General features: G+C 29.3%; 1 protein-coding gene across 3 annotated transcripts; it reads left to right on the forward strand.

Moving 5' to 3' along the window:
* Positions 1 to 27,290, forward strand: LOC107168311 (prominin-1-A). 3 transcript variants are annotated; one of them, XM_089225725.1, is made up of 19 exons: positions 4 to 1,186; positions 17,804 to 18,074; positions 18,798 to 18,918; positions 19,159 to 19,225; positions 19,303 to 19,467; positions 19,538 to 19,662; positions 19,745 to 19,768; positions 19,909 to 20,201; positions 20,273 to 20,428; positions 20,492 to 20,737; positions 20,820 to 21,057; positions 21,132 to 21,221; positions 22,321 to 22,548; positions 22,741 to 22,899; positions 23,681 to 23,802; positions 23,869 to 23,919; positions 23,989 to 24,246; positions 25,112 to 25,222; positions 26,072 to 27,290. In XM_089225725.1, the coding sequence occupies exons 1-19, from the start codon at positions 889 to 891 to the stop codon at positions 26,097 to 26,099; spliced, it is 3,051 nt and encodes a 1,016-aa protein (XP_089081851.1). In that variant the 5' UTR covers positions 4 to 888; the 3' UTR covers positions 26,100 to 27,290. The 3 variants fall into 3 exon arrangements, with proteins under 3 accessions (XP_089081853.1, XP_089081851.1, XP_089081852.1); XM_089225727.1 differs by lacking the exon at positions 25,112 to 25,222 and having other exon boundaries at positions 1 to 1,186; XM_089225726.1 differs by lacking the exon at positions 19,745 to 19,768 and having other exon boundaries at positions 5 to 1,186.

A 27,290-nucleotide genomic window follows, 5' to 3' on the forward strand; every position in this document is an offset into this window, starting at 1 on the left:
GAGCGAACGCCGACAACCTGTTCCGGGCACGGCCGTACGGCGAATGGCTACTAGCTGCTGGCTAAGACTAATATTGTTCGCTGCCGTCGGTCCGTCGCTCGACGTTTCCGTCCGTCACATTGTACGCGGTACGCACAGCGAAAACGCGATTCGCCGTGGTAGTGCACCGAGAGTGCCCAGTGCAACGTGACTCCGTGCGCAGCGTACGCCGCTCAGAACGTGATCGCGACGACGGCCACCGCGCGCCATTGCAGCAGCAGCAGTAGTAGTAAACGGCAATCGTGTTTGAGAACCGGCAATTCTTCTAACACGTCCATCGTTTGTTCCGTTTACGACACGGTTTATTTTTTTTATTTTTTTTTATTCTGTCTCCAGTACAATAATTAATTACAAAGCGATTTAATACTGATACTAGGCCGTGTGTTGTTATTGTTGTAAGAATACAAAAAAATATCAATCCGTCGGCCCCCGGCGCAGTGTCCGCTAGAGTGCGTGTAACATAATTCCTTTGTTTACCTGTTCGCACTTATCCCCTGCCGACCCTGCAGGCCGGAACCACTCAGCAGCTGATATCTCAGGAGTTTGTATCAATATTTTGCCATCATAACTAATAATAATAATTTAAAACAATAAAACACGCACGCTCGCACAAAATCTGCGTTCTCCGTCATCCGTCCAACGGCCGCTGTGTCCTTCGACCCCTCTCCTTCCCCCCCTCCCCACCGGGAACGTGTACTCATCGCGAGTTTTAACTATTTGACTCTAAATAGGCAGACAACTCGAACTCGACGTCGGCCCGACATGTGTCCGCGAGTGTAACGACCGACCGACGGGGATACCCGCGAGTATAATACCGCAGCGTGCGTGTCGTGTTCGTCGGCCACCGCGATGTCCAGTGGCGGCCGGTGGGTGGTGTGCGTGGCTCTGCTGTTGCAGTTGGCCGCGCGGTCCGAGGGCAACTGGCTGAAGAACTTCGCCAAGCCAAAGCCGCAGCTCAGGCTCATGGAAGGCGTCACCGAGCATTTGCACAACGTCATGCCGTACGAGCAGGTGCAGTTCAGCAGCCCGAACGTGTCCACGGCGTACATCAGCACCACCAAGTTCCAGGCGGCCGGCATGGGACATTTGTACTTCATCACCAACAAGTTCATTCAATACATACTGAGCGACCAGGCTTTCCCCGAAGGTGAGGTTTACTTGTAGCGTGTCCATCGACACCGTTTTGATACGGGTTAAGCCGGGATCACTCTGCGGATGTCGCGTGCAGTTGTGCTCAGATCTGCCTTTTTAACTCAATACCGACATCGTGTGTGGTCCGAGGTATGGCCAATCTATATGCCTTCTTTCAAAACGACCATGACTCGACGGTTGAGTGAACCCGGCCTAACCGTTTGTCCGCTGGCACTAGAGCGAATTCGTTCAAACACATATTTCAAAAAAGTTAAGCGATCCTTTAGTATACGATGTGAATGTGCACATGGTCGAGTTAACTGTGCAAACTGTAGCCGTGTACTTATTTATCTGAGGTGTAGCTTAGTAATCTTTTTTATTTTACAAGTGGGGGGTAAGATAAATCTGCCAAAAATAACTAACCAATGATCAATGAAAACCTGCAACATTGCCAACGGAATAATATTTTACGTTTATTTTTACTAATTAATATTGTTTAGAGTACAATTAATAATGTGTAAGGTTAGAATAGTATTCTATACGTCTCAAGTCTCATTGATTTCTTACAGACTGAAAATTAATTTCAAGTGTTTATTCTATGTACTATTTCTCTATGCACTTTAAATAAATCAATTACTTGAGTAGCATAATATTTTGATGTGTAAGTAGGTAGTTGTTAGAACTGTTAAAAGGTCACAGTTTTTCATTGTTTTTTTTTTCTTTAATCAGAACATCGACTAGGTACCAGGTTACATTAGTTTAAAATTGTGTTTATTTAAAATTATTATGTTCATAAAAGAATGTTGACAATTCACTAAAATTGTGTTTAATTGTACATTGGTATTTAAAAAAAAAATTTAAAAATACATACCTGTAATATATTCATTATTTATCCAACAGACAACAGTGTAGTACCTATTTCATTAGGTATGTTAAATATGATTCGTTAGATTTTGAGTATCTAGTTATTGAGTTATTAATAATATAAAGTTATTTTTACTACTGAGTAGCCCACACAATATACTTAGGTACCTAGATGAAATATTTTATTAACATGATTAAAATTTACGAGGTAGAAGTAATTTATTGATCTAATGTTACTGTATTCTATACAAAAATGTATTGTAATATATAATCTCCGATATTACCTATCTAAATTTGAATAATTAGAAATAATATTAAATATTTATTACAGTTAATGGCGTTTTATATAGATATACATATTGTTACTTGTTAGTAAGTACCTGAGAGATAGGTAGTAATATTATCATTTTTAATCTCATTTTTTTATTAACTCCCCGGAACAGAAAAAGGTAATTGAAATATGATAGTATCAGTTTACATAACATTAATTTTATGGTTGAGAAATTACTATGGTTGTCTGAACCAGACCTTGGCATTTTTTTTCTTCATGAACATCTATAAATCAATATCATTATTGTAATTATTACTTATGCTTTGAATTAAATATCTATACTCTATAGGATAGATAGGCAAGTTTAATTAAGATTTTTAAAAAAATTGATCTTATGTAGGTATTTTAAATATCCAGGTATTACAAATAATTTAATCCAATAAAAAAAAAATTATTTAATTATTTTGACACTTATTGATGAATCATAGTAAAAGTAGGTTAGGTAGGTTTAATGTTTCTCTATTATATTCTTTTGGTACGTTGTTCCTTTTTTTTTTTTTGTAACCATGATATTCAGTACAATAAGTCAAAATTAGAATTTTTAAATAAAATGTATAAATAAATATAGTTAAAAATGATAATTTTACGTACTTAACCTACATTTTAGAAATTTTGATTGGTTCCTCAGTGTATCTGTTTAACAATATACGATATCAAGAAATGATTATATAAAAGTATACACCTATATGTATAAATATATATATATATATATATATAATATTAAATTAACTTACCAACAACAAAGAAAGTTCTATGTCAACAATACTACTCCTCTACCACTATATCAATCAAGATATCAATTATATATATTTAGATTGTTCTCTCCCTCATCAAATACTATAAAAAATATTTGTAGATTATTATAATCCCTGTTATTACCAGTATTATGCTAAGTCCAATGCATACCTTGGTTGATTAAATATTTAGAAATAGTTGATACACATTTATTAGTTATTTACTGACTATTGAGATGTCATGCTATTTATTAAATATTATAATATATTAATAGTATATCAATATTTATTTCTAATATCAGTTTCCACTGTCCAGTAATATATTACAAAAAAAAAAATTATTATTTAAACTTATAACTCATAAGTATCTATTGAATTCCATAATGGTTATTCAAATAATTAAATATGTGAACACGATATTCATATTTTATAAAGGAAAAAATATTTATTTTTTTCATTTTCTAAATAAGTACATAATATGTATATTCTATATTATTTACACTCTACAATTTTTTTTTTTTAGTATTATTATTTACATTTTACAAGCTAATTAAGGATAGATACTTGTCTTATTACTATTTTTACAATATAATAATGTTGGCTTTTTCCTATAAGCATTTTAAATAATGTAAATAACAATAAATAAATAATAATTTAAAATGTATTACAAAATAATTTGTGTAGGTACTACCTACCTATGTTTAAGAATTGTTTCTATCTAAATTCTATACAATTGAACTAATTCTAATACATAATTAGTATTTTTTTACACATTAATAAACAATTGATCAGCTAATATAATAACATAAATTAACCTACTAAAAGAATTCACAAAATTATAATAATAGTTATAATACAATAGTTTTTATTTAGGTAACTATATCAACAATTGCATATTTTTTAACAAAATATTAATTCCTATCAGAAAAAACCATCATACCCATCATAGCCATTAAGTATGCGGTGGATAAAAAGCTTGAACTAAAATTATTACGATTAACTATTGTTTGATTTTGTTGTGATGGTTTTGATATACCAGTACTGCGCCTTATAGCTTTTAACCATTTTGAGTACCGATTTTTTTGTTCTTCTTCTGTGGTTGTTGGTTTTAATATTTTAAGTGACCACTCATGACTTCCTAGTACAATATTTATGACTCTTGCAGCTGCTTTAGCTGAACCATATATTGCCATGTCGTCTGTCATTTGTGAGCTTATTACATCTACTCCCAAAATATCAGCTTGATAACTTAATATATTATTGTATATAGAGTAAAGACCATCTACAAACAACTGAGATGGAACTATATTTGTATCCTTTTCAAATGCTACACATACATCTTTGGTATGAAAGCAGAATGCTTCTAATGCGGCTCGAATTATATGTTTTTTGTTAGTAAAATGAGTCATACCACATATAATACCTCTGGCATCTGGTTTCCAATGTGGTGCTGCTAATCCATTAAAAGCAGGTACAAAATATACATCACTTGCATCTATATTTAATGTTTCTATTTCTGCATCATTGTCAACAATTTTCATATTTTTCTTGAGCCATTCTATTGCTTTTCCACCGACTGATGTCCAACCTTCAAAAGCATAAACTGCTGGTTCTTTATCAATTTTGTATGCTACTGTTGTGATTAATCCATTATTAGACCTTTTGAATTCTGTTCCTATTATACAAGATACTGTACAACTATCACCATAATTACTCATTATTTGACCAGGTTTATCGAAATGTAATCCATACAAAGCAGCTTGATGATCGGCAAATATTGATCCGATTGCTATTCCTTTTAAATGTGTTTCTTCTATAGTTCCATAGTGTTCAGATGAACTTTTAATTGTTGGAAGTAAGGAAATTGGAACATTAAAAACTCGACAAGCATCTGGAGACCACTCCAAAGTTTTTAAATTCATTAATAATGTCCGAGAAGCATTAGTAATGTCCGTCACATATAAATTACCTTTAGTAAGCTTCCAAACTATCCAAGTATCTAATGTTCCAAATTTAATATTCTTCATATTAGTCGATTGTTTTATTATATGTGTATTATTAATTATCCATTTTAATTTAATTCCACTGAACATTGATGTTACTTTTGAACCAGTCGCATCTTCAATATCATAAAGTTCTTTTGGGCAATTTGATATACAGTCTTGGATGATGGTGTCTGTACGAGTATCAGTGTAATGAATCGCATTACAGAGCGGTTTGCTTGATTCAATATCCCATGCTAATACAGTATCTCTTTCATTTATAATCCCAATTATCTTAATGTTATCTTTAGATAAATTTTTTAATTTTAGTTTATCTATTACCTCGTTAATAGTAGCACACAATGCATTCCAAATATTTTCAGCATCTACTTCAACCCATCCAGGGTATGGTTTTATTAGTTCGATAGATCTGTATGAATCCAACACAATACTTCCGCCGTGGTTGAGTACGGAGAATTTGACAATTTCAGATTCGACATCAATCACTCCAATTAATTGTTCATCCGTCATTTTGGCTGTGTGATATGAATTATGTGGTCGTGTCTTGTACTAAGCTCAAATATTGACTGCACTCCACAAGTGTATGTATCAATATTATATAGTTCCACTTTTCAACTGATTATACGATGCAGCTGATATCTATTATTCACTAATGGGTTGAATAGGTCGAATTGTGCAATATTATTTATATATTTCGCTAGTTATCTATGATACCTATATCCCATTTGTTTGATTATTTATAGTGAAGCTTTTTTGATTCGTGTTTATGAACTTTAGACTTTCATTAAAACGGAAAATAAGAATAAAAATTGTTTAAAATAACGCGAATAAAATACACATTATTATGAAATGATGATATACCCTGATATCGGTCTTCTAATGTTCTGTGATATTAGTAATACTAAAGAATATAGATTATATCTGAAGGCTGGACTGTTTGTGCGTCACTATATTGGTGATTTCCAAAATGTGATTATCTACTTTTACTGATTTAAATCGAACATTAAACTACGAAATATTCAATGTAACGACGATTAAATATCTCACAAACTACTAAACAGTAAATGATGTTATTAAATCGATGAATATTTGGGTAGCGGGTTGAAATGTCTTGTGATAAAGTGTATGTTATGTTGATAATGGTTCTGCACGTAAATTGTGCCATAGGCGAATATAATTTAAAAACAATTATTAATCAATTTTAATAAACAAAATACTTATTATCAGCTGCGGATAAATTATATCAGTAATGATGAATGATAATGATCCACTGGAAATGTTCGAAATATTTTGCCACGTCGGAATGAAATATTATGAATGACGACTGACGAACTTCATCAGTTTCGTACGAATGTGACTGAGTGTGTGTACAATATACGTTTGCTGGTAACACTGCAAAGAAAATAATTCACAACACACCGTAGAATGTGGATACACCGGATCTTAGTGTTCGCAGTTTGAACTTTTATTATGTCCACATTTTTTTGATTAAAAAAGTTATTATTTTTTTTTTTTTATAACCTTTTTGTTGCTGTTCGTCCGAAGGCATTTAGGATAATCGAATTTCGGTGTTGTTTGAAATTAAAATAACACATTTTTTTACCAGCATCGGATGTTGTCTTTATGATTAAAATATCGTCCATCAATTTTAAAATGCTCAATTATCCGCACCGTTCTAAATCGAATTCCATACTTCATGGCTTACTATAAGAATAGTACATTCGTAAAATTACTTACGGTATACGTACGTCCTGTGCGATTATTATGTTACTATTATATTATACTACCCAATTTTAACGGAAAAAAACCGGACAGGATATGGTGAATGGGTATTGGGCACTGGTCCCGCTTCGCTCACTTCACCACAATATCGTGTTGAATTATTATTTATAAACAACTAGAAAAAAAAAAATGAAAGCAATGATGCAAATCACTGAGTTCGAGAAACGATTCAGAAGAGAGCTAACTAGCTCGAATAAAGTTTAAATCCGCGGCTGTTATTGACATTTGAAAGATAAGAAATCAATAATAAATATTCTATGTTTGTGGGTTGTCTGTAATCTAACTTGCAGTTTATAGTATAAACTTTATACCCCTAGAAATAACTAAAGAAAATTCAATTTTCAACATCTTCAACGCCTGTTTCGGTGTCCTAAATTTTAATTGATTTTTCTTCTATATATACAGAAGGAAGACTGTGTAAAACTTATGATGCACGGTAAAAACTATATCATAAAATCTGAACAATCTTATTTTATAATAGGGCACAACAAATGATTGGAATTACAATAAATAAATTTTAAAAATAAAACAGTACAAACTACAGCACAGTATAATTTAAAAATATTTCAGTCAGAATGCATAAAGGTGTTTAAATAATAAATCTGAAATAACACGTGTAAGCCAATTAATGCTTAAAAAATCTTTAAGAAAATAAATGTAGTTATGATTAAAATCGTTTTATTAATTAAAATATTAAATGGAAATCTCGCGTATTATGTTGTCTCGGTGTAACTGACGTATATGAAATAGCGAAGTCCAGAAGAAACGATTTTACTTTATTTTTTAATGCTATAGTGTATACTGATCTTAACTATTGTCATATTTAAAGATTATCCAGGCAAAGCTCTACGTATGATTTTTAAATTATTTTAATTTTAAAGCAAGTTCTGAACATTTTAAAATTGTTAGTTTTTTCGGAAATGTTCGAAATATGCATTTCAATTCCATGCATTTTTTTCCTGGAATAACCAACGACATTAACCTTGATTAGCTGTTTTAAACATTATAAGACAAGTGTCTTGGAGTCTGGATTTATAATTAAAAAAATTGGTATACAATCGTTATGTAAGCTCATAAAACTCATAAGCTCATAAGCTCATAAATATTTCGATGTATGATAATACAATAAAATATAATAATATAGGTAATATTATAAAGTGTTAATTACCATTTATTATAAAATATGTTCTATTATATCATAATATTATACTATTTATAAACTTATAACTTATAATTTTTAGTCGTAATCGGCGTTACGTCTCGCTATAGAGTCCTTCATAAACATATTTATTGTCTAAAATTTGTTTGATTTTCAGAGTTGCATAATACTATAAATTATTATAATTATGTTATGAAAATAACAATATAGTTTTTAGTCTACTATTTTATTTTTTTATCAATTTTTTGTGCGTTTCTATAATACAAATAAATGCAATTTGTTTACGTCATAATTCATCACTCGTCATGGATGTAAAGACGTCATACTTAAGGTATAGAGGTCCCTATTAAACGTGCATTTAATCGGATGGATACGCGTGTTTAAGTTAAAACCCATGTAAATAAATACATATGAGATTGAACGTTTACTCCTTGTACAGTTGTACCCATATTGTATGTATTTGCATCCCGCTTGCCCTCCGTGTACCGGTGTATCAAATATTAATTACTTTCATATATTTTATACTCAGTATTATGCACTTCCTGTTTTATTTCATTATAATCCATTATTCGTTCAAGTTTTTATTTTTTGTTTTCTTCTAATAAATAAAGTTGTTGAAATACAACAATACTGTTATAATAAAGTTGATTAAAAATAAAAATAATAAAAATATTATACTTGTTACATTATAACAAATCATGATAATAATGAAATCACTGGACAAGCATTGATCTAAATGCTAAAAATATTTAGTTCAGTGTGTTCAAGTTACAATAATTAATATTACAAAATATTTGAAAACTTTTAAATTAAAAAAAAAAAATATATATATTATTTACTTAAATCTTTCTGTTTATAATAACTATTTTAGCATAAAAATATTATAAAAAGTACGTAACACACGTATAGTTGACATAGCTTATCTTGTGACCAGCCGTGAACACATCGTTTTGAGTTGACCTGGCTGATGGTGCTCGGAGTTCGACATACATAAGGTCATAATGTATATAAATGATTTCTATTTGAATTCGTTCGCCTTATGACTTTTTGAGTATTCTTCAAGTTATTTCTACCATTCAAATGAATAGAAATAAAATTTTTGCTGTGGCTTAGCTAAATAATAATTTGAACACTGCCCTGAAGAACGCAGAACGTATTTTATATTATTTGCTTCATTTATGTATATATACCTATAGTCCACTCGTATTTTTTTAAGCTGTAGATTTATCCATTTTTGTGAATATTTTTTATTCGGGAAAGTATAATATCGTTTAATAGTTTATAGTTTGGACTTTTTAACGAATATTTTCGATGATTTCAGCTGCAATCTAAAAATGATGCTACTCAACTCACAGTAGATAACGTACAATTTTAAAAACAGTATGTTTAATAATAGATTATTAGCTGAAGATTATGATTTTTAAAAAAAAACGTAAATGTTGTCTATTGAATATTTTTGTCTATACTCTTTTACGACCCACCAGCATAAACGGGGACTAAAACGAAATCAGACATCACTACATCAGTCCCCTTCAACATAATTGTAACCAATTTAGACTGTAGTCGCATTTAATTTACTATTGAGTGTAATAAATTTATATACAATTATACCTATGAATTATGTCAATTGTTATAATTACTATACTCTGCAGTTATGTTTTAGCTATAAAGTTTTTGAAAATTACCATCAATACCTATAAATGTTTCTTTTTAAACGCACAGAAACACCTACTACATAAATAAGTTAATTAAAAAAAAAAAAAGATTCCAAATATTAAAAATGATGATAAATTATTGTCATGTTAGATTTTATTTGAAATTGTGTTAAAGTTATTTAACAATTTTAGATTTTTTTGTTAAATACAATTTTAATCGAGATTTTAATTTTAAATTACTTTTTTTTAATCCATTCTACAAGTAACTGAGGGATAAATATATATTTACTATTTACCTATGACAATTTTCATAGGTGATTTTAGTAGGCAGGTATTATCTTTGTCATTCTAAGTTTATTATGATAATTGTATAAGATATATTACTATAGGTAGATTAATTGTGAACTATAAGTCAATAATATTACATAAAAACTATACTTGGTGTATAATAAGGTAATTTTAAGAAATAAGTGGTTTGTCAAAATTGTATGTGGAGGTGTTTAATGTCATAGGTAAAATTTTAGACTTTGGCACCACTGGTTACAACACGTTGACGGGCATGTCTGACATGGTACACAATTTCTGATATTTTAAGTTCACCATTTATATATTTCGCATTTTTCATCTTAAACGATTATTCTCTAATATTCAAGTAAAAATTTTGGCATTAACTTAAATGACGTCATACGCTAAAATTCAGTTATACGTCTAAATGCATAGTAATTATTGTAAATGTTGCAATTGAAACTTTAGACCTAAATAATAAAGGTGAGTGAAATTCTCATTATTGTTTCTTAAAAATCGCGGATTTTCACACGCCGAGTATAAACTGAGAACGCGAATGATGACTAATGATTATACGTTTGTTCCAATCTGTTAATGATAAGCAATAGGCCAGTAGTAAAAATATTGCGTTGTCACAGATTTACACAAGACTATGATGGTACATTTTTAATGTCATGAATAGGGTTTGGCTTATTTTTTACTTTTACTAGAATTAGCACACCGTATTCAACTAAATAATTGTCATTGTAATTTTTCGATTATTACGTTCGTTTGCTTTCAGAACATTATCGTCACACAAATACACCTATAAGTGATTAGATTCGAAGTTATTTATCATATTATTATTTACAAGTCGTTATTCAAAACAAGTTTCCTTATCTACATTACTTCTGTGTAAATCGAGTGGATGGTGGATTTAGATAATTCTTTTCTTCGATAGTTCTCCGTTGCCACTATATTTACGGTGACATTCAACAATAATAATTAAATAACAGTGTACATATTGTATATCCGCAGATTTGTTCCCTGTAATCAATTAATTACATATTGAGCCCCGAGAACATGACTTCTGCTCTCTGTTCATGTACAACTATGTATTAACTATAATGTTTTTAACGGCGGCTTTTTTTAATTTTTTTCCTCATATTTTACTCTGCACGGTAGTTTATTTGTCCAGCATCGGTAGCGCGTATGTTTAGAAAACCGGATTCTGCTCGACACTGTCAATTTCTAACGGCAGACCACTACTATAATAATATTATACACTTGACATGTTATTTTTTTGTCTCGTCTATCAATTGAACTCGTTTAACGGAAGAAAATTGCGTACGGTACCAGCTGCAGCAGCCGTCACTATTGGCTGTACGAACTACATATAGCTATAATCTAATCGTTTGATTTTTTTCCACGTATATAACACCGCCCGAGAACAAAACCCAATGCAACCTAGTATGCAACATATATGCCATTTTCTATTTGTTTTTCATTTTGTCCCACTAAAGTCACGTGACACCAGAACAATATTGTTTCGGTACAATGATATTGTATGGTAACAAATGTTACGAAACATTACACATTTACACGAGTATAATAGTTTAGTATGTACTTGCGTACGGTACGTCATGAAATCGTATCTAAAAAAATCGAAAAGCCGCCTTATGTTGTTCCGTTTGTTTTTCTAGTTTAATCCGTTCAATCTATCCCTTTTCTAGTAGGAAAAGGTTATCAAATAGATCCTAAGTAGGTATTTTAATACTTATTTGTACTGCTACACTATACAATGTGATATAGGTATAAGAGCATCAATCATATAACCAAAAAAAAAACTCTTCGTGACTTTATCGTTTATACTACATAAATAATTAACATAAATCTATAAACTCGATAGATTTATATTGATGACGATTTGATTCCCGTCGTCATGGCCTACTTATTGGCATAGTGTATAGTTATTATAATATTGAAAAAACCAAACCATAATCTCTAGAAGTCAATTTTGTGTTTTTGGATTGTTTGTAAAGATTAAATGGTCGTAGAAATATTTACCATGATATTTCTACGGACGGTATATCATTGCATTATGTTGCTGTTTTACTTAGCGTGGTGTGTCATTAGCATACGGATGAATGTTGCTCGTTTACTTGGTGAACCTTTCAAACGTGAACTCTAAAGATGAATGCGATAAGCATGATTTTTTTTTCTTTTGACATATTTTAGTAATTGCGCCGTGTATATGTGCGTATGCGTGTGTGAGTTTGTGGATTTTGACCGTAGTAAAATAATCTAGTATGTAGCTTGGCGGTGACCGTACATAATAATATTATGCTACATAGTATAGAATAATAGAGGAGACTGGCCCGTACTTGTAACGGGTCGTTGGAGTTATCAAATGACTCATCGGGTATAACGAACTCTATTTCTTTGTATCGCACTGGGCAATCCTAATATGTGCCATTATTATTCCGTATAATATATTTATACACATTTATATATCGCGCCAAACCGTGTTACTTAATTAAAATAATTACAATTGTTTCTTATGTGTTTCATTTCGATCATAGTATTGATAATAATGGTCATACTAAATAATACAGTTGTTTATTTAGTTCAACAAACTTATAACTAACAAATCCACATTACAAAAATAATAATATATATGTTTGTTATTTGAAAAGTATTAAAACGTGTATACTGTATAGGTTATGATTTAAGTTTTTAAAATTAAATTTGAGGTGTATTACTATTGGAATCTGAATGACAAACGTGATTTATGCAAATTTGATATTCAGTTAATATCCCCGTGACCTATGTATTTTAAACATGCTGATTAATTTCAAAAGGATTTGTTTATATTTTTGTATTCATACTTGTCCTTGTCATTGATCTTAACAGTTAAAATATATAATTTAGAATTAGATAAATGTTTTTTTATCAGCCAATGTCAAAGATAACAATACTGCGGTTAACAGAATTTAAATCATTACGTTTTATTTCTTGAAATAAATTACGCTCTCGTTTTCATCAATGTTAAACAAATCGCTCTACTAATACTCATAATTAGGGCCCGGATTTAAATGCTCTTAAAATTATACAAATATGCTCTAAAAAAAATAGCTAAATTTGAAATATTATAATCTGACTAATAGTAAAACAATATAACTGGATTATGGTTTAGTCAAATTAAGTTTCAACCAGTTAGGTATTCGTATTTTAATAAAATAAATAGTATGGATTATGACTCATTTAAATATTTTCATATTATCATGACTAAAGCTTGAAAACAACATTTCAAATCATGATGCAACTTCAAATACTATTTTTCATACGTCCGAATGATATGTTCATATTTGTGTATCATTAAAATAAAAGTTATGCGGTAATCACTATTGCGTAGTATAAATTATACTTGCGTGAATTTTGCATGATACATACAAGTATTGTTATGAATGATAATATAATTTAGTTGCCAGAAAACATAGAGTTATATGATATTAATTATTAGAAGAGAGTAAACTGTATAAACATATTAACAACTATTTCATAATGATCGAAACAAATAACAATATAATATTATACATTGTATTGTTGTTTAATGCGAATAACTGAATTTCTTTTCAATAGTTATCAAAAACTGTAAATAACGTTACTTTAAAACTTATTCGATGCAAAGATTTATAAATTAAAGCTTTTGAGTTAGTATTCGTGTTCAGCATTTATTTAAATTTATGTTGATTCTGCAGTAAAAGAAACAAATTAATGTAAGCATTCATAATATTATGTAGTAAAAACAATTTGTTGATAAATTAATAAAAGTGAAACAATAAATATTGAGGTGTCTGAAATTAAATGTTATTTTATTTATGAAATCAATAAGTTACTTATTTACATTTTACTTATTCACTGCCATGTGTATCTCGGTATTTGTGTTACATCACTAGAATACCTAGGTAATAGTTATTATTCGTTACAATATAAAAATAAACTTTTAAAGTATAAATTAATAATCGTTTTAAAAATAAACCTTAATCGATTATACGGAAATTATTTATCAGTATAATTAACAAACAAAATAATACATTTTCGCATTGAATAATGTTGTGTTTGAAGTCCATTCTCGTTACCGTAGACATAATAAGGAAACCTGACTTTTTAGTGCTATTAAAAAAGTCGTTATTTCGACGAACATAAAATCTAAACTGATGCGATTGTACGTTGGTATGTAACTTTATGCGTAGAGGTCAGATGAGGATCAAATATTGCAGATCACATCACAGAAATTTTAATTACCGTATATTTTGTTTTTCTTGTTCCCTCTTGTGTTTTTTTTTTTTGTTTGTTTTGGTAATTAATAATTATGTATTTATTTTTATATCAAATAATTTATAAAATGTTTTTGGCGTATATTGTTGAGTTCAAGTACCTTTCTGCCTGGAATAGTTTTCTCACTCGCTGGCGCGGCGGTGGTAATTTTTTTTTTTCCATCATTTAAACGTGCGTTGCCAATTTACCCGTGACCGTTATTTGCATGACAAAATAACGTAATTTTCGAATGGATAATTCAGTTAATTGTATGTTGTAGTTTTTCTTTTTTTTTGTCTGTGCACAATTTCTCGCACATACAAACACGCTCCTCCGACACCTCACCACGGGCAGGACTGCATAATATATGTGCAGGAGGTTAAAAATTGGGCCGTTCGTCGAAGAAGTTATGTATATAATATAGGTAGAAAGTATAAGTGTATGCGTGTACTGTGTAGATTTACTCGGACGATTGATCGTTATAATATTATGAACAACGATGTATTGTGCTCGGCGTTTCCCGGGAAAATCGATTCTCCGTACCTGTGTGTACGTTTTGCGTGTATCAACTTTCACGATTGCGCTTGCGGTAGTGCAGGTGTGCCCTCGACCGCTGAAACAAAATGTAAGTCAATCGATCCGATCGTTGTGTGATTATATGATGTGATACGCGTGGGAGTGTGGAGCAGTCGACATCAGTGACGTGGCCTGGAGGGGGGAAGGGGTGATTGAAATGTTTTAAGTGTATCGGTTCCCCCCTACAGCACATCCCGAAATGTTATTATATTGTTATAATATTATCGTTTATCAATTCAAATTGCCAATTATTGGGCTATTCAATACATATTGTTGAGGTACCTATTTGGAAAATGTAAATTGTACCGTTATACGATTATATTATCTAAATGTACAGAACAATCGTGTGTTATCAACTTATATATATATATTATGCAACGGCTTGGATAGTTAGTAATGCGGACGACGTGGCTAAGAGGGTAATCGAAATATGGCGGTTAACACCTAGTTTTTTCTAAAGGCTGATGGATGGGTTGGTGATAGGTATAATGGCCATCGGGTAATAATTCGTTATGAAACTTTTAAGTTATAGTAATTTAGAATTGACTACGACAGCTATTTAAAAATGTGGCAGTAAATAATAAATATAAATATATATACTTTAATGGGCTTTTGGGTGGGTGGATGGAATATTAGACTTGCCCCCCCCCCAAAAAAAAATTTCAAGTTCTCCAAACTGGTTATGAATTATGATACTAAACCTATACCATAAGCCATAAGCGCCACAGCCGTGAGTAAAACTAACTATCAAACTGTAATAGGGTTTATAATAGCCTATCGAGTTAAGAATGTCATCACTGCAACAATAATATGGTTGAACTACATTATAACTTAGCAAATTTACATTCAGTTGTTCACATTGAGATTCGTTAATTTTAATATTTGAGTGAATTGCTTGTGTATAACAACAAATCTAATACTAGTTTTTAAGTTAAAAATATATCGAAACAATTTTACCAACACATTTCATAATAGGTCAAGTATCTATATCGAAATCACAAATTTACTTTCTAATTTTACAAGTTATAGATCTGGCATTCAGGTGCAATTGATTAACGTATTAATGCTTCGGCGCAACACAATATAATATAATATTCTTTTTCAATATTTTAAAAACGACACCATGGAGCGATACGGTTTTTTCTAATTATAATAATTCGAACTTGATATATCCCCTCAAAAAAAAAAAAAAAATTGTAGTTGCGCCGCCACTGATCGACTTTGCCTATTATACAAAACATTCATGTTGCATACTTGCGATAACTTACTTTACACTGTCCGTCTCTAGCACGGTAAGTGATAAAAATCCCCGTTAGGTGTACAAGAGTACAAGACGTGTTGAACACGTTAATTACCTATGCGTGGATTCAAAATGTCACGAGTTTAATTTTTTAAGTATACTTTAAGACAATAGGTTTTCGAATACATTTAATTTGACGTGTTGGCACTAACTTCTTCATTCGAATGAGAACTCCCGTCCCTCTCGAATCCAAAACGGAATTCAAATCTATTTCTGACTTCTGAGTTTGTGTACTAATATTGTATCTAATTAGCCAATATGATCAAATTGTCCACCTAATGATAGGTTCAAAATATATTACCTAAACCAAACACACGACGTTACAATATTACTATTGTTATAGTTGCGTTAATAATTATAATGTTGTTCAATGTCGTCATTGAGCGCAGTCGTGAATGAATTCCAATGGAAAATAACACCCATGGCAATCAAACACCCGTAGGTAGGTAAATACACTGAACATCGATGTAGGTTTATGCTTCGGACCATGCATCCGGGATTTTTTCGTAAGTCTGTCGCGTACAATATCACGATGACGCGTGTGCAGTGCACGCGGTGTGACAAAACGAGAGGAAAATAAAATAATAATCCTTGTGCGTTCGTTTCAAGGTTACGGCATTTGGTATTCTGCTCTGCTGTTGTATGAGATTTGCGCATTAATATTGTAATAGTATGATTACTCCTCTCATAATATTATGATATCGTTCCTTTAAGTGTGCAAAATGTATCGTTTGAAAATTTGTTGGTAAATGTACGCATATATGAAATTTACAAAAATCATAATTAGGTAGGTACTTATAATAATTATATCAAAACATTTTGTCTGAACTCTAGTTCTCAGGATTGTACGGAACTGTTTGAACCGAAATAACAGAACCGAACAATACATTATACTGATGGTTCAAGGTTTACTAAAACAAATACAAGTGTATAATAAAATTATTGAATACTCGTCGTTGTTGTAACGATTACAAATTAAGGTATTATATGTGTTATTTGGATTGTAATGTAAAATTATTTGAATGACAATTTAATTATTTTGTGGCCTATAAAAACGGTATTCCTAGTCATAGATAAATAGGGCATTTCTTTGTAATCATTCTACAGGTAAAAATTCGTATTACGGCTTAAAATTACAATAGTATCAAGCGACGTTATTTTGGAGTCTTAATAATTATAAATCACAGAAAAACAAATATAGCTGGGTTATTACACAAAATTGTAAAAAACTAGTGTTTCAGTCGTTATCAAATATTGTACGCTATTAGTTGTTTGTTCATGATAGGTAGTATCGAACCTGGTCACGTGTGGCAGTCATAATATTTTTTAAATCGAATTTCTTACTATTAATAAAAATACTATGTTTTTAATTATAGTTAAATCACAATAGTTTAGAGTGTACTTCCTCGAAACGAAGAATCTCCAAAATACATTTTGTGGATAAAATATTTTAATGTAGACGACGATGATAAGTGTGAAAAACACTTTGTGTCACGAACAACAAAATGCCGGTATCGACAGTTGGACCGATTACATTTTGTTTAGTGTTTAATATGACGAAATACGAAACCTATACGTGCTATACAATATCGCATAATATTATAGCATTTTATTAATGCAATATTGTGTTGTTGTTTATTTTCAGGATTCATCGATGTCGAAGGCGATAATACAATTCAAATAGATTATTTGTCTCACGAATGGCCGATATTGGTAAGCCATTACTGGGCAAGTGCTACCGTGTTGGTTGCCGGATTGGTGTTCGCTGTTTTAATGCCGCTGATTGGTCTGACTTTATGCTGTTGCCGTTGCACTGGAGGTTGTGGCTCCCGGTCTCAACCATTTGACGCCAAATACGATTCTTGCAAGAGACAGTTTTATGGCATGATACTAGCTGGGCTTACTATACTAATATCGTGAGTCGTCCATTCATACTTTATACGCCCATGTAACTTTCCCGGGTTATAATAATGCGAGATATCAAAATATGGCGTGTATCTCAACACTTTAATTATTTGTACACGATCAAACTAGATAAACATACGTCATCTCTTAGTTATTCTGAGGAGAGGTGCGATGAATGTATTGGCATGAAAACTACAACGTGCGATTAAATGATGTTTTACACCGATGGCGGTTGTTGGTAGTAAATTCGGTCTAGTCGGTACTTTGTGACCGAAAGTTAAAACTCGCATTGCCTACTTTTACATATCATCGGGAAAGCCAAAAACAAAAATTTGGAAACACGTTAATCTTAACAACAAACCATGAAGTTTTAAACAAAATCGAAAATCGAAATTCTTAATTTGTTTTAGTTAAAAAATGCTGTAGATACCAGAGATTTTCTTTTTTTTAGTTTTTTTATTTATCACTGTTTATCAAATTATCTTTTTCAATTTTAAAATATTCAGATAAATTTTAATCTATTTATAAGCATTTAATTCAATTTATTTAGTTTTTTTTTCTGTAAATGTTTTAAAAAAAAATTATGGTTGACCAATGCACTTGAAATTTAAGACAAGATCTCGATTAAGAGATAGTTGTTTTTAAGCAATTCTAAAATATAGCCATATTATTTTTTAATGCATTTGAGCTTACATACATTTATGCTTTGTCATTAATGAACTATTTTGTTTTAGATTTGGCGTTGTTTGTACATTTGTGAGTAATGAATATTTAGAAGACGGTGTTAATGAGTTACCAACAAATATTAAGAAATCTTTAAATGATACCAGACTATTTATAAATAATACAAAAAAAGTAAGAAATACCTGTTTATTCTTCTAAAAATAAAAATTTTAAATATCATATTTCTATATACAGACAGTAAAACTTTCATATAACGAAATCTCATAGAAACAACAAAAAATGAGTATTGTTGTGGATTTCGTTAAACAGAAAATCATGTTAAATGGGAGTTCGTTTTATGGATGTTTCATTGAATTATATTTATATATTATTTTGTTTATATGATGTGTTGTAAATTGTCTATATTTGCAGGAAGTTGATAATCTATTAGTTGTGAACTTTGACGAGTTGGAAGAAACACTATCAAATATATTGGAAGGTAAAAAAAATTTTTAAGTTTTTAAAACATTTTAAGTATAATATAACATGTATATAAATAATAAATTAATGTTACAGCTAGCGGTGAAATTGTAAAAAAAAAACTTGGTGAAGTTTCTAAAGCATCAGTTTTATCCAATTTAACTGCTGTCGTAAATGGACTGGGGCTCATCAAACAAGATCTTTCTAATGTTGATTCATTAACTCGTCAATTACAGGAAACAGCTTTGCAATTAGATGCTGGTATGATCCTATATTATTTTTAACACTTGAAGAAAAAGGCCTTTTGTGAATGATTATTTGATTTATTTAGCTTTAAAGGAATGCCGATCAATTATTATGAAAAAATTGGAGTCATGTCGTTTTGAACGTACTTGTCGTGATATTTTAAATCGTTTTAATATCCAGGATCTTTCTTTGGAAGCAAACTTTAGTCAGGTAACTAAATATGCCAATATATAAAAATTATTTTTTAACTACTAAACATTGAAATCTTATTTTGTTTGCTTACCATGGATAGATATTAGACAATGATCTTCCAAAGGTAGGTTATAAAATGCTTGAATTTTGTGTCTGTTATAATGTTTCAGAAAAAAATACATTTATATATTATAAATTAGTTTCAAATTTAACAAAAATTCAGATGACCATTTATTGTTACTTAAGATAAATTTTTTTCCTTAGTTGCCAAATGTAACAGCTACCCTGAAGAATATATCTGATTTTATTACCGCTGACATTGAAGAAGAAGTCATGAAGGGTCAGCAACAGTTTGAAAAGGTGAAAACAATTATACAGAATGCTGTCAATGATAATATCCCAGAAATAAAACTAAATATTCGAAAAGTTGGAAATGCAATCAAAGAAAATTGTGTAAAAGTGGATAGAGTTCTAGATCGTGTAGATTCTACTATTGCCAACTCATATTCTCCAACAGAACAAGGAGAAGGCGTATTAAAAGAATTTTCACCTTATCGGTAAATTAATTTATACTTTACTAATTTTTATACTAAAAATATCAATATATTAAAATTTGTTTTGTTTGTAGGTATTATGTTTGTTTGGGTGTAGCTATTACGCTATTTTTGATTTTGATGTGTCTAACTCTTGGATTATTCTGTGGATTTTGTGGTAGCCGACCAGAAGGTGGATATCATCAAGATGATTGTTGTAATAAAGGAACAGGCGCTTCTTATTTGATGATGTATGTCTCCTAAATTGTAATAATAAGTATGTATATTGATTGTCTTAATATTGTGTGTTACAGGGCTGTATGGTTAATGTTTTTATCATCTGCATTTTTGATGATCATTGCTTTGTTTTATTTTGTTACTGGTGTAACTACTGATCGTATTATATGTGAACCATTGCAAAACCCTACACCTTCGAGGGTTTTAAACATAGTAAATCGTCTGTATGATGTGTCTGCAATACATAAATTAGATACCCAACAGAAACCTTATGTAAGGCCGACTCCAAGCAATACTGATTTTAATATTAGTTCTATAATTCGGTAAATAATATTGATAAATAATAACTAATTAACATAAATTCGAGTACTGTAATATTTTAATAATAATTTTATTTATTTACAGAGATTGCCATCGTAACATGAGTTTGTTCCAAGTTTTAAAAATGGAGAGACTGATTGATCTGAACAAAGTTTTAGAATATCCTACTTCTTTTGGTATCGATGAACATATTGATCAATTAGTATCAAAAATAAAATTAGAAGGAGAAATTGTAATTTTGACTCCTGAGGCAGAGAAACAATTGATAAAGTTGTCTAAATCACCTCTATCCAGTATCAATTTTCCAGCATACACCCATGTTGTAAGTTTTCATTAAAGTTTATTTCATTTCTTTTTAACCCAAAAATGTAATAATATTTGTCTGTATGATTATAGCTTGGTGAAAAAATAACATCAATTGATTTGGTTCAACTTGCTGATGCACTAAACCAAACAGCATCTCAATTGCCAATGTCAAAATCAGAGGTATATGTTTTGATTAAATTACTTAATTCAATATGAGTTGAATATTCTATTTGATTGGTGCACTAAAAATTGTTTATCACTTAATATTAATAAATGTCAGATAATGACTCACTATATCTAGATTAGATTGACTACTAACTATAATTTCTTTATAAATGGTTTAACTCTTCTATGTTCTACTGGTCCTATTAAAGAGCTTGGTTTATTATTTTACCTAAAGCTAAAATTTGATTTTCATATTTAGATGATTATTAATAAATTACATCAATTATCAGGTTCCTATTAATCATAGTTGTACAAACTTAACTGATTAACTTACTCTAAAATCGATTTACTGTTCATTAATACAACCTATCTGTGAATATGGTTCTATTGTATGGTCTCCCTACCAAACAGGCGAAAAAGAAATTTGGAAAAATTACAACATAAATTCTTACGCTACATGTCATTTAAATGCTCAATACCTAGAGAACCTCACACAACTTGCAATCCACTACTATCTATTTTAAACCTCCAGACGTTGGAATACATCAGACATATAAGTCTTGGCTTATGTTTCCGGTATAAGCTTCTAAATGGTAATGTTGATCGTCCAGATTTCTTAAGTCATTTAACCTTCCACTCCCACTTTTAACACGCGATCGACAAACACTTTTTGTTTAAGCCAACAAGTTACTAACTTTGCAAATAACACTCCTCAATAGATTAATGCAAACTGTTACTAAATTTAAAATTTGTGTGTTCAGCTCACTAAATTTAGACTCATTCTAATAGTATTTTAATTATTTAATTCTTAACACTTAAACACGCTATGTTTATTTCAATAATTATTTTGTATTGTTTATTATTTCTACCATTTTCCATAAACATATTTCCTTATATGTATATGATAACTACTATTAATATTATTATTATCATTATTATTATTATTATTATTTTTATTATTATTATATTATATTCTTACTTTGTCATTCATTATCACAATGATTTAAATTTTGCTGTCTATTGTAACAGTCCTTGCACGTTTAATACTTAATTAATAATATAAAATAAAAAAATTCTATAAAATATTAACTGAAAGAACATCATATATTTTTAGGTTAAATTTTCCCTGACCAACCAAGCAATGTATTTAAAAGTACATCAGGGACAACAAGTGGCATTGATGTTAGATATAAGTCAACGATTAGAATCCACTGCTAATCAGCTTCAAGAACATTTACGTTTTAATCATTCTTCATTACGGCATGCTGTTGAACATCTTCTGATTGAAGTTGAACAAGCTCAAAAATATTTATATAATGAAGGGCCAACAATTGTGACAAAAGTAAGTAATGCTGGCTATTTTGGCTTGATTTACTGTTTTGCTAACATATATTAATTTAAGCAAAATATAAATATATTTATTTACACTAATTTATATTTTGTGGATTTGTGTTTTTATTTTATAAAACTTTCACAAAATACTAAGTTATAAATACTGTTGTTAGTAGTAATAATATGTTCTAATGTTTTTCAGTTAGCAAAAGAATTCGGAGAAGAATTTAACAAACACATTGATCAATATTTACAAAGAATCGTAAACCAAATTAGAGAAGATGTTGGTAAATGCTGGCCTATGTCACAGGCTTATAATGCTACTATTGTTGCTGGATGCCAAAAAATACTTAATCCTTATGTGAGTTTAAAACTATGTGCAGTTGAAATTTTTATTTATGGACAACTCGCTAAAATTTATGATATTATTCAGTGTTGTAGGATATTTTTAAATTCCTTGGCAGAATAAATGTCTGTAAAAAGATTTTTTTTATATTTTAAAATGATATTATTAGGAATCAGATTTATACTCTCTAATACAATCTATCTTTGTAGTCGATATCATCATGTAGGTATTAAAAATATTAGTGTAAAAGAATTTATTTGATAATATAAAATACAAAAATATATTGTGGCTAAAATTTAAAAAAGTACCTACATACTTCATTGTAAATTCTATATATAAATAATTGTCCTCAAAATATTTCGATACATATTAATCAAAATACATGCTTAATAGAAAATCACTAAAACATGAATATATATACTTACAATAAAAAAAACATTAAAAAATGTCTTTCAGTAATTTAGGAATATATCTGAAGCTTATTTAAAATTGAATGACCCTGAAATAATTTTATTAATACATACAAATCTGCTACCTAGACATTATGTGCAAATAATGCATAATTTATTGTGACCAGTTACAATACTCATAACATAGTAAAGTAAATATTTACATTTCATATGCATACTTTCTTCATTTTTAATAATAGAGTACATTTACCTATTATTAATATTCTTGGGAGTGTTTACTAGTGTCTACTGATAAACAATTTCATCATTGATAGATTTTACTGTGTACAATATTTTAAACCATATTTAAATATTGATAATATTATTTATTTATTTCAATATTTTAGAATGGTTTTTGGATGAGTGTCGGCATTTGTTCAATTCTCTTCATGCCCATTATAATTCTTTGTGTGAAATTGGCTTCCCTATACCAGAAATCAGATCCTTACCCAGGGCCATTAGTGGAAGCGTAAGTATTGGTGTTTTTTCTATGAACTTATTTAAATTTTAATTCATGTTTATTATCATATTATAGAGAATACTTATATGATGCATACACAGACCGTGAAAATATTCCATTAGCAAGGTAAAATATTTTATTGTTTAAATTTAATTGATATATCTTAAATTCAAAAATATGTTATTGTATATTTAGCTCAAACAACAAGAAAAAAAACGCACGAAATAAACCACGTAAAAAAGTGACTACTGCTCCATGTGGAAATCGATCATCAAATATACCTATTGGCTACGAGAATATGTCCAACCCAGAAATTGCTGTTAACACATCAGCTAACGAAAGTCGTCATCCTGGACATGGCGGTTCAGTTGATTATAGTGCACATCTTGGACGAGCTAACATTGTAGTGCCTACTACAAGCCCTTCAGGTGGCATACCTGAAGCACAGCCTAAGTATGTTATATTGTAAGATATTCTGTTGAATTCTATTGAGTAACAAATCATAATCAAAAAGATATTATGCTTGTACTTGTTTGTCTTATTAACATGACAAAACATTTAAATTCAAAGCAATCGATACAGTTTTTGTAATTATTAATTCTATTGGAGTAAATTGACCAATTACAAATTAATATTTTAGAATAACTGAAACAATACCAATATTACATTCATAACTTGAAATATGCTGTGTTGTACACAATAATAAAGTGTAGTTGTAACTTGTAGTGATTATAGTTGAAAATTATATTAATAGAGAAATTGATAATGAATAATGAAGATAATAATAATTATTTATTGCATTAAATTAATTATAAATCATTATAAATCCATACTGATGGCAAATTTCAGGTTTTTATTGCTTCGGTGTACGATTTGTTTTTGGATTATAGGTTTAAAATATCAGTGATAGTATTACAATTTAAAAATGCTTTGCATGTTGCAATAAAATTAATGAGAGAAAACTCAGAAAACTGACTAGAGAACTCAAATATTGTCCATTTAATAAATCAATATACCACTTCAAAACAAAAAACTGTATTGATTGTGTGAAGCATAAACTGACTATGTTATGCATAAATAAAATAAATACTACATACAGTATTAATTTGTATAATACATATTAAGTGTTTTGATTTAAGCATTCAATACCATTAGTAAACCCTAATTGTAAATTGTAATCTTGTAGCCACAATACGTTAAATACGTAAAGCTGTTTGACTACACTATGTATGTAACAACTAATATTAGTGTATGTCTATTTTAATAATACTTTTCCAATTATAAGTTGCATTAATCATTTATGTAATTATATTTTAAGGCCTACCTGGGACTTCCCAAATGGTGGACCACCTCATTATCAAAATCCGATCTCATCTGAATATGAACGCCCACCGCCATATTACTATCCTGGCCCTTCTGGACCACCAGGGTAAGTAATTAATTTTACTTTTCATTATTGAATATTGTATATAAAATAGACACAAATGGACAATGATAAAAAATATTTTGTTTTTATCCGCAATTTGTCTCTAAGCCATTCCCATCATTTGTGATATCAATAGAACTTAATATTGCTCTTTGCATCTTCAAATTTGGGCTAAATTTTGAATACATATTAATTGAAAAATTTAAAAACCTTTGTATAATATGCACTAATTAAGTATCATTTTTTTTTTTTACAATTAATTATCCAAATGTAGTTGACTAAGAGTCACCAGTTCAATAGGTTTATAATGATAATTTTTTTTTTTTTTTTTGTCAACTAAGCATATTATTAGATGAGACAAGCTTATTTAAATAATATCATTGCTCTGAAGTTGTAATGCTAAAAAAATACTGCTTTTATGTGCTTTGAAATATTCTTGATGTTTATCCTCCATAGAACCTCCTAACATTTAAAATTTAAAATTTAAATATTAAAAATTATGTGTACCTATATTATATATTGTTTAATTCCAAATTGTCTATTTAATTGTCAACAGTATGTGATACACAAGGGATCATTAATTTCAAACATTAGATGTAAAACACTTATAATGGCACTTAATGTTATTGATTATAAAAAAAATATATTAAAAATTAATCAAATTATTTAAAAGTATAAAACTCTAAATTATATCAATTGTATCAAAAAATGTATCCATTTTAGTTTATGGACGGATAAATGCAATTTGTATCTTCTACAACTATTTACAACTATCTACAACCTAACCATTTTAATTGCTGTAGTATAATAAACACCTATATATTATATATATATATTTTTTTTTAATTACAGAGCTCCACCTGAATCTCAGTCATCATAAACTCATCAACTATACAAAACTTAATCCATTACATAATAACCTTTTAAATTGAGAACTGACTACGATTGAAGAGTTGTGACCCTATTTTTCTTTGATGTAAAATTAAAAATACTTAGTTGACTTGAACATTGATTCCAAATGTATTAATCTAGTTGATTGCTCTCTTTGTCATTAAAATAAGATTTTTTTTGTTAAACACAAATATATATTACAATTAAAATAAAACAATTTTACTTTGCCATCGGGCTCAAAAAAAAAGAACATCATTCCTTCATAATACTGCCTTATTTATTCATTGTGATCAATTATTATTTTTATGTTTAGTAAATAAAATTTTTTTATTCCCAGTTAAGTTATAAAGTAGTTTGAAATTTGTTATTTAAAGACTAGATAATAGCTCATAGATACATTCTTATGTTCTAATTTGCCTTCTAAAATTCCTTGTAAATATTTAACCGATACAAATAAGAAAAATATAGATTTATTGCGATTAGTCTTTAAGAATAATGTTCAGTCTAAATCTGAACATAATTTTTGAACTCAGAAATTGTTAAATACACTATATTTTTTTATTATTATTTTTTTTTTTTTGTGGCAATATAATGTTAAACTAGTCATTGTGTGACAGATAAACATCAGATTATGACGTAGACTGTATAGATCTTACAAATGAGGAACTACTATTATTTTTCCTCAGCTATTTTTAACTATAAATAATAATTATAACTATAATAAATTGTACAATATCAAACTATATTCAATAAGTTTTATCATATCCATATGTCTAAACATTTATTTCTACATTAGTGGAAATCATATTATATTCGGTATATTAAATTAGAATTAAATTCCACACAACTTATTAATGATTTGTAAATTAACTAAAATCAATGAAGACATTTAAAATTATATCTATATTTTGTGATCTTCTCAGCTACTAACATAAAAAAATCATGTGTGATTTTTTCTTATTATTCCTTTGAAAAGCCTGATTTTTTTAAAATTATTTATTCAATAATATAGTAGTATTGTTAAAAAAAAAACGTAATATATAATATATATATATATATATATATTTATATTTCATTTTTTTATTGTATGTTTCATGTCCTCCGTTAATGTGTAACCATTGACTTGAATGAGCATTAATTATCTTGTAATTAACTAATAAATGTGAGTATTTATGTCTGA

This window comes from Diuraphis noxia, unplaced genomic scaffold, assembly GCF_037042655.1.
Source record: "Diuraphis noxia isolate RWA-SAM2 unplaced genomic scaffold, SU_Dnox_SAM2 contig0004, whole genome shotgun sequence".
Taxonomy (NCBI): Eukaryota; Metazoa; Arthropoda; class Insecta; order Hemiptera; family Aphididae; genus Diuraphis; species Diuraphis noxia.

Bases quoted from the DNA above. Each gene is read 5' to 3' on its own strand.
- LOC107168311 (XM_089225725.1), top strand. From the start codon at position 889: ATGTCCAGTGGCGGCCGGTGGGTGGTGTGCGTGGCTCTGCTGTTGCAG. The intron at 19,468-19,537 runs GTATGATCCTAT...TGATTTATTTAG, and splicing joins AGCTTTGCAATTAGATGCTG to CTTTAAAGGAATGCCGATCA. The intron at 22,549-22,740 runs GTAAGTAATGCT...AATGTTTTTCAG, and splicing joins GGCCAACAATTGTGACAAAA to TTAGCAAAAGAATTCGGAGA.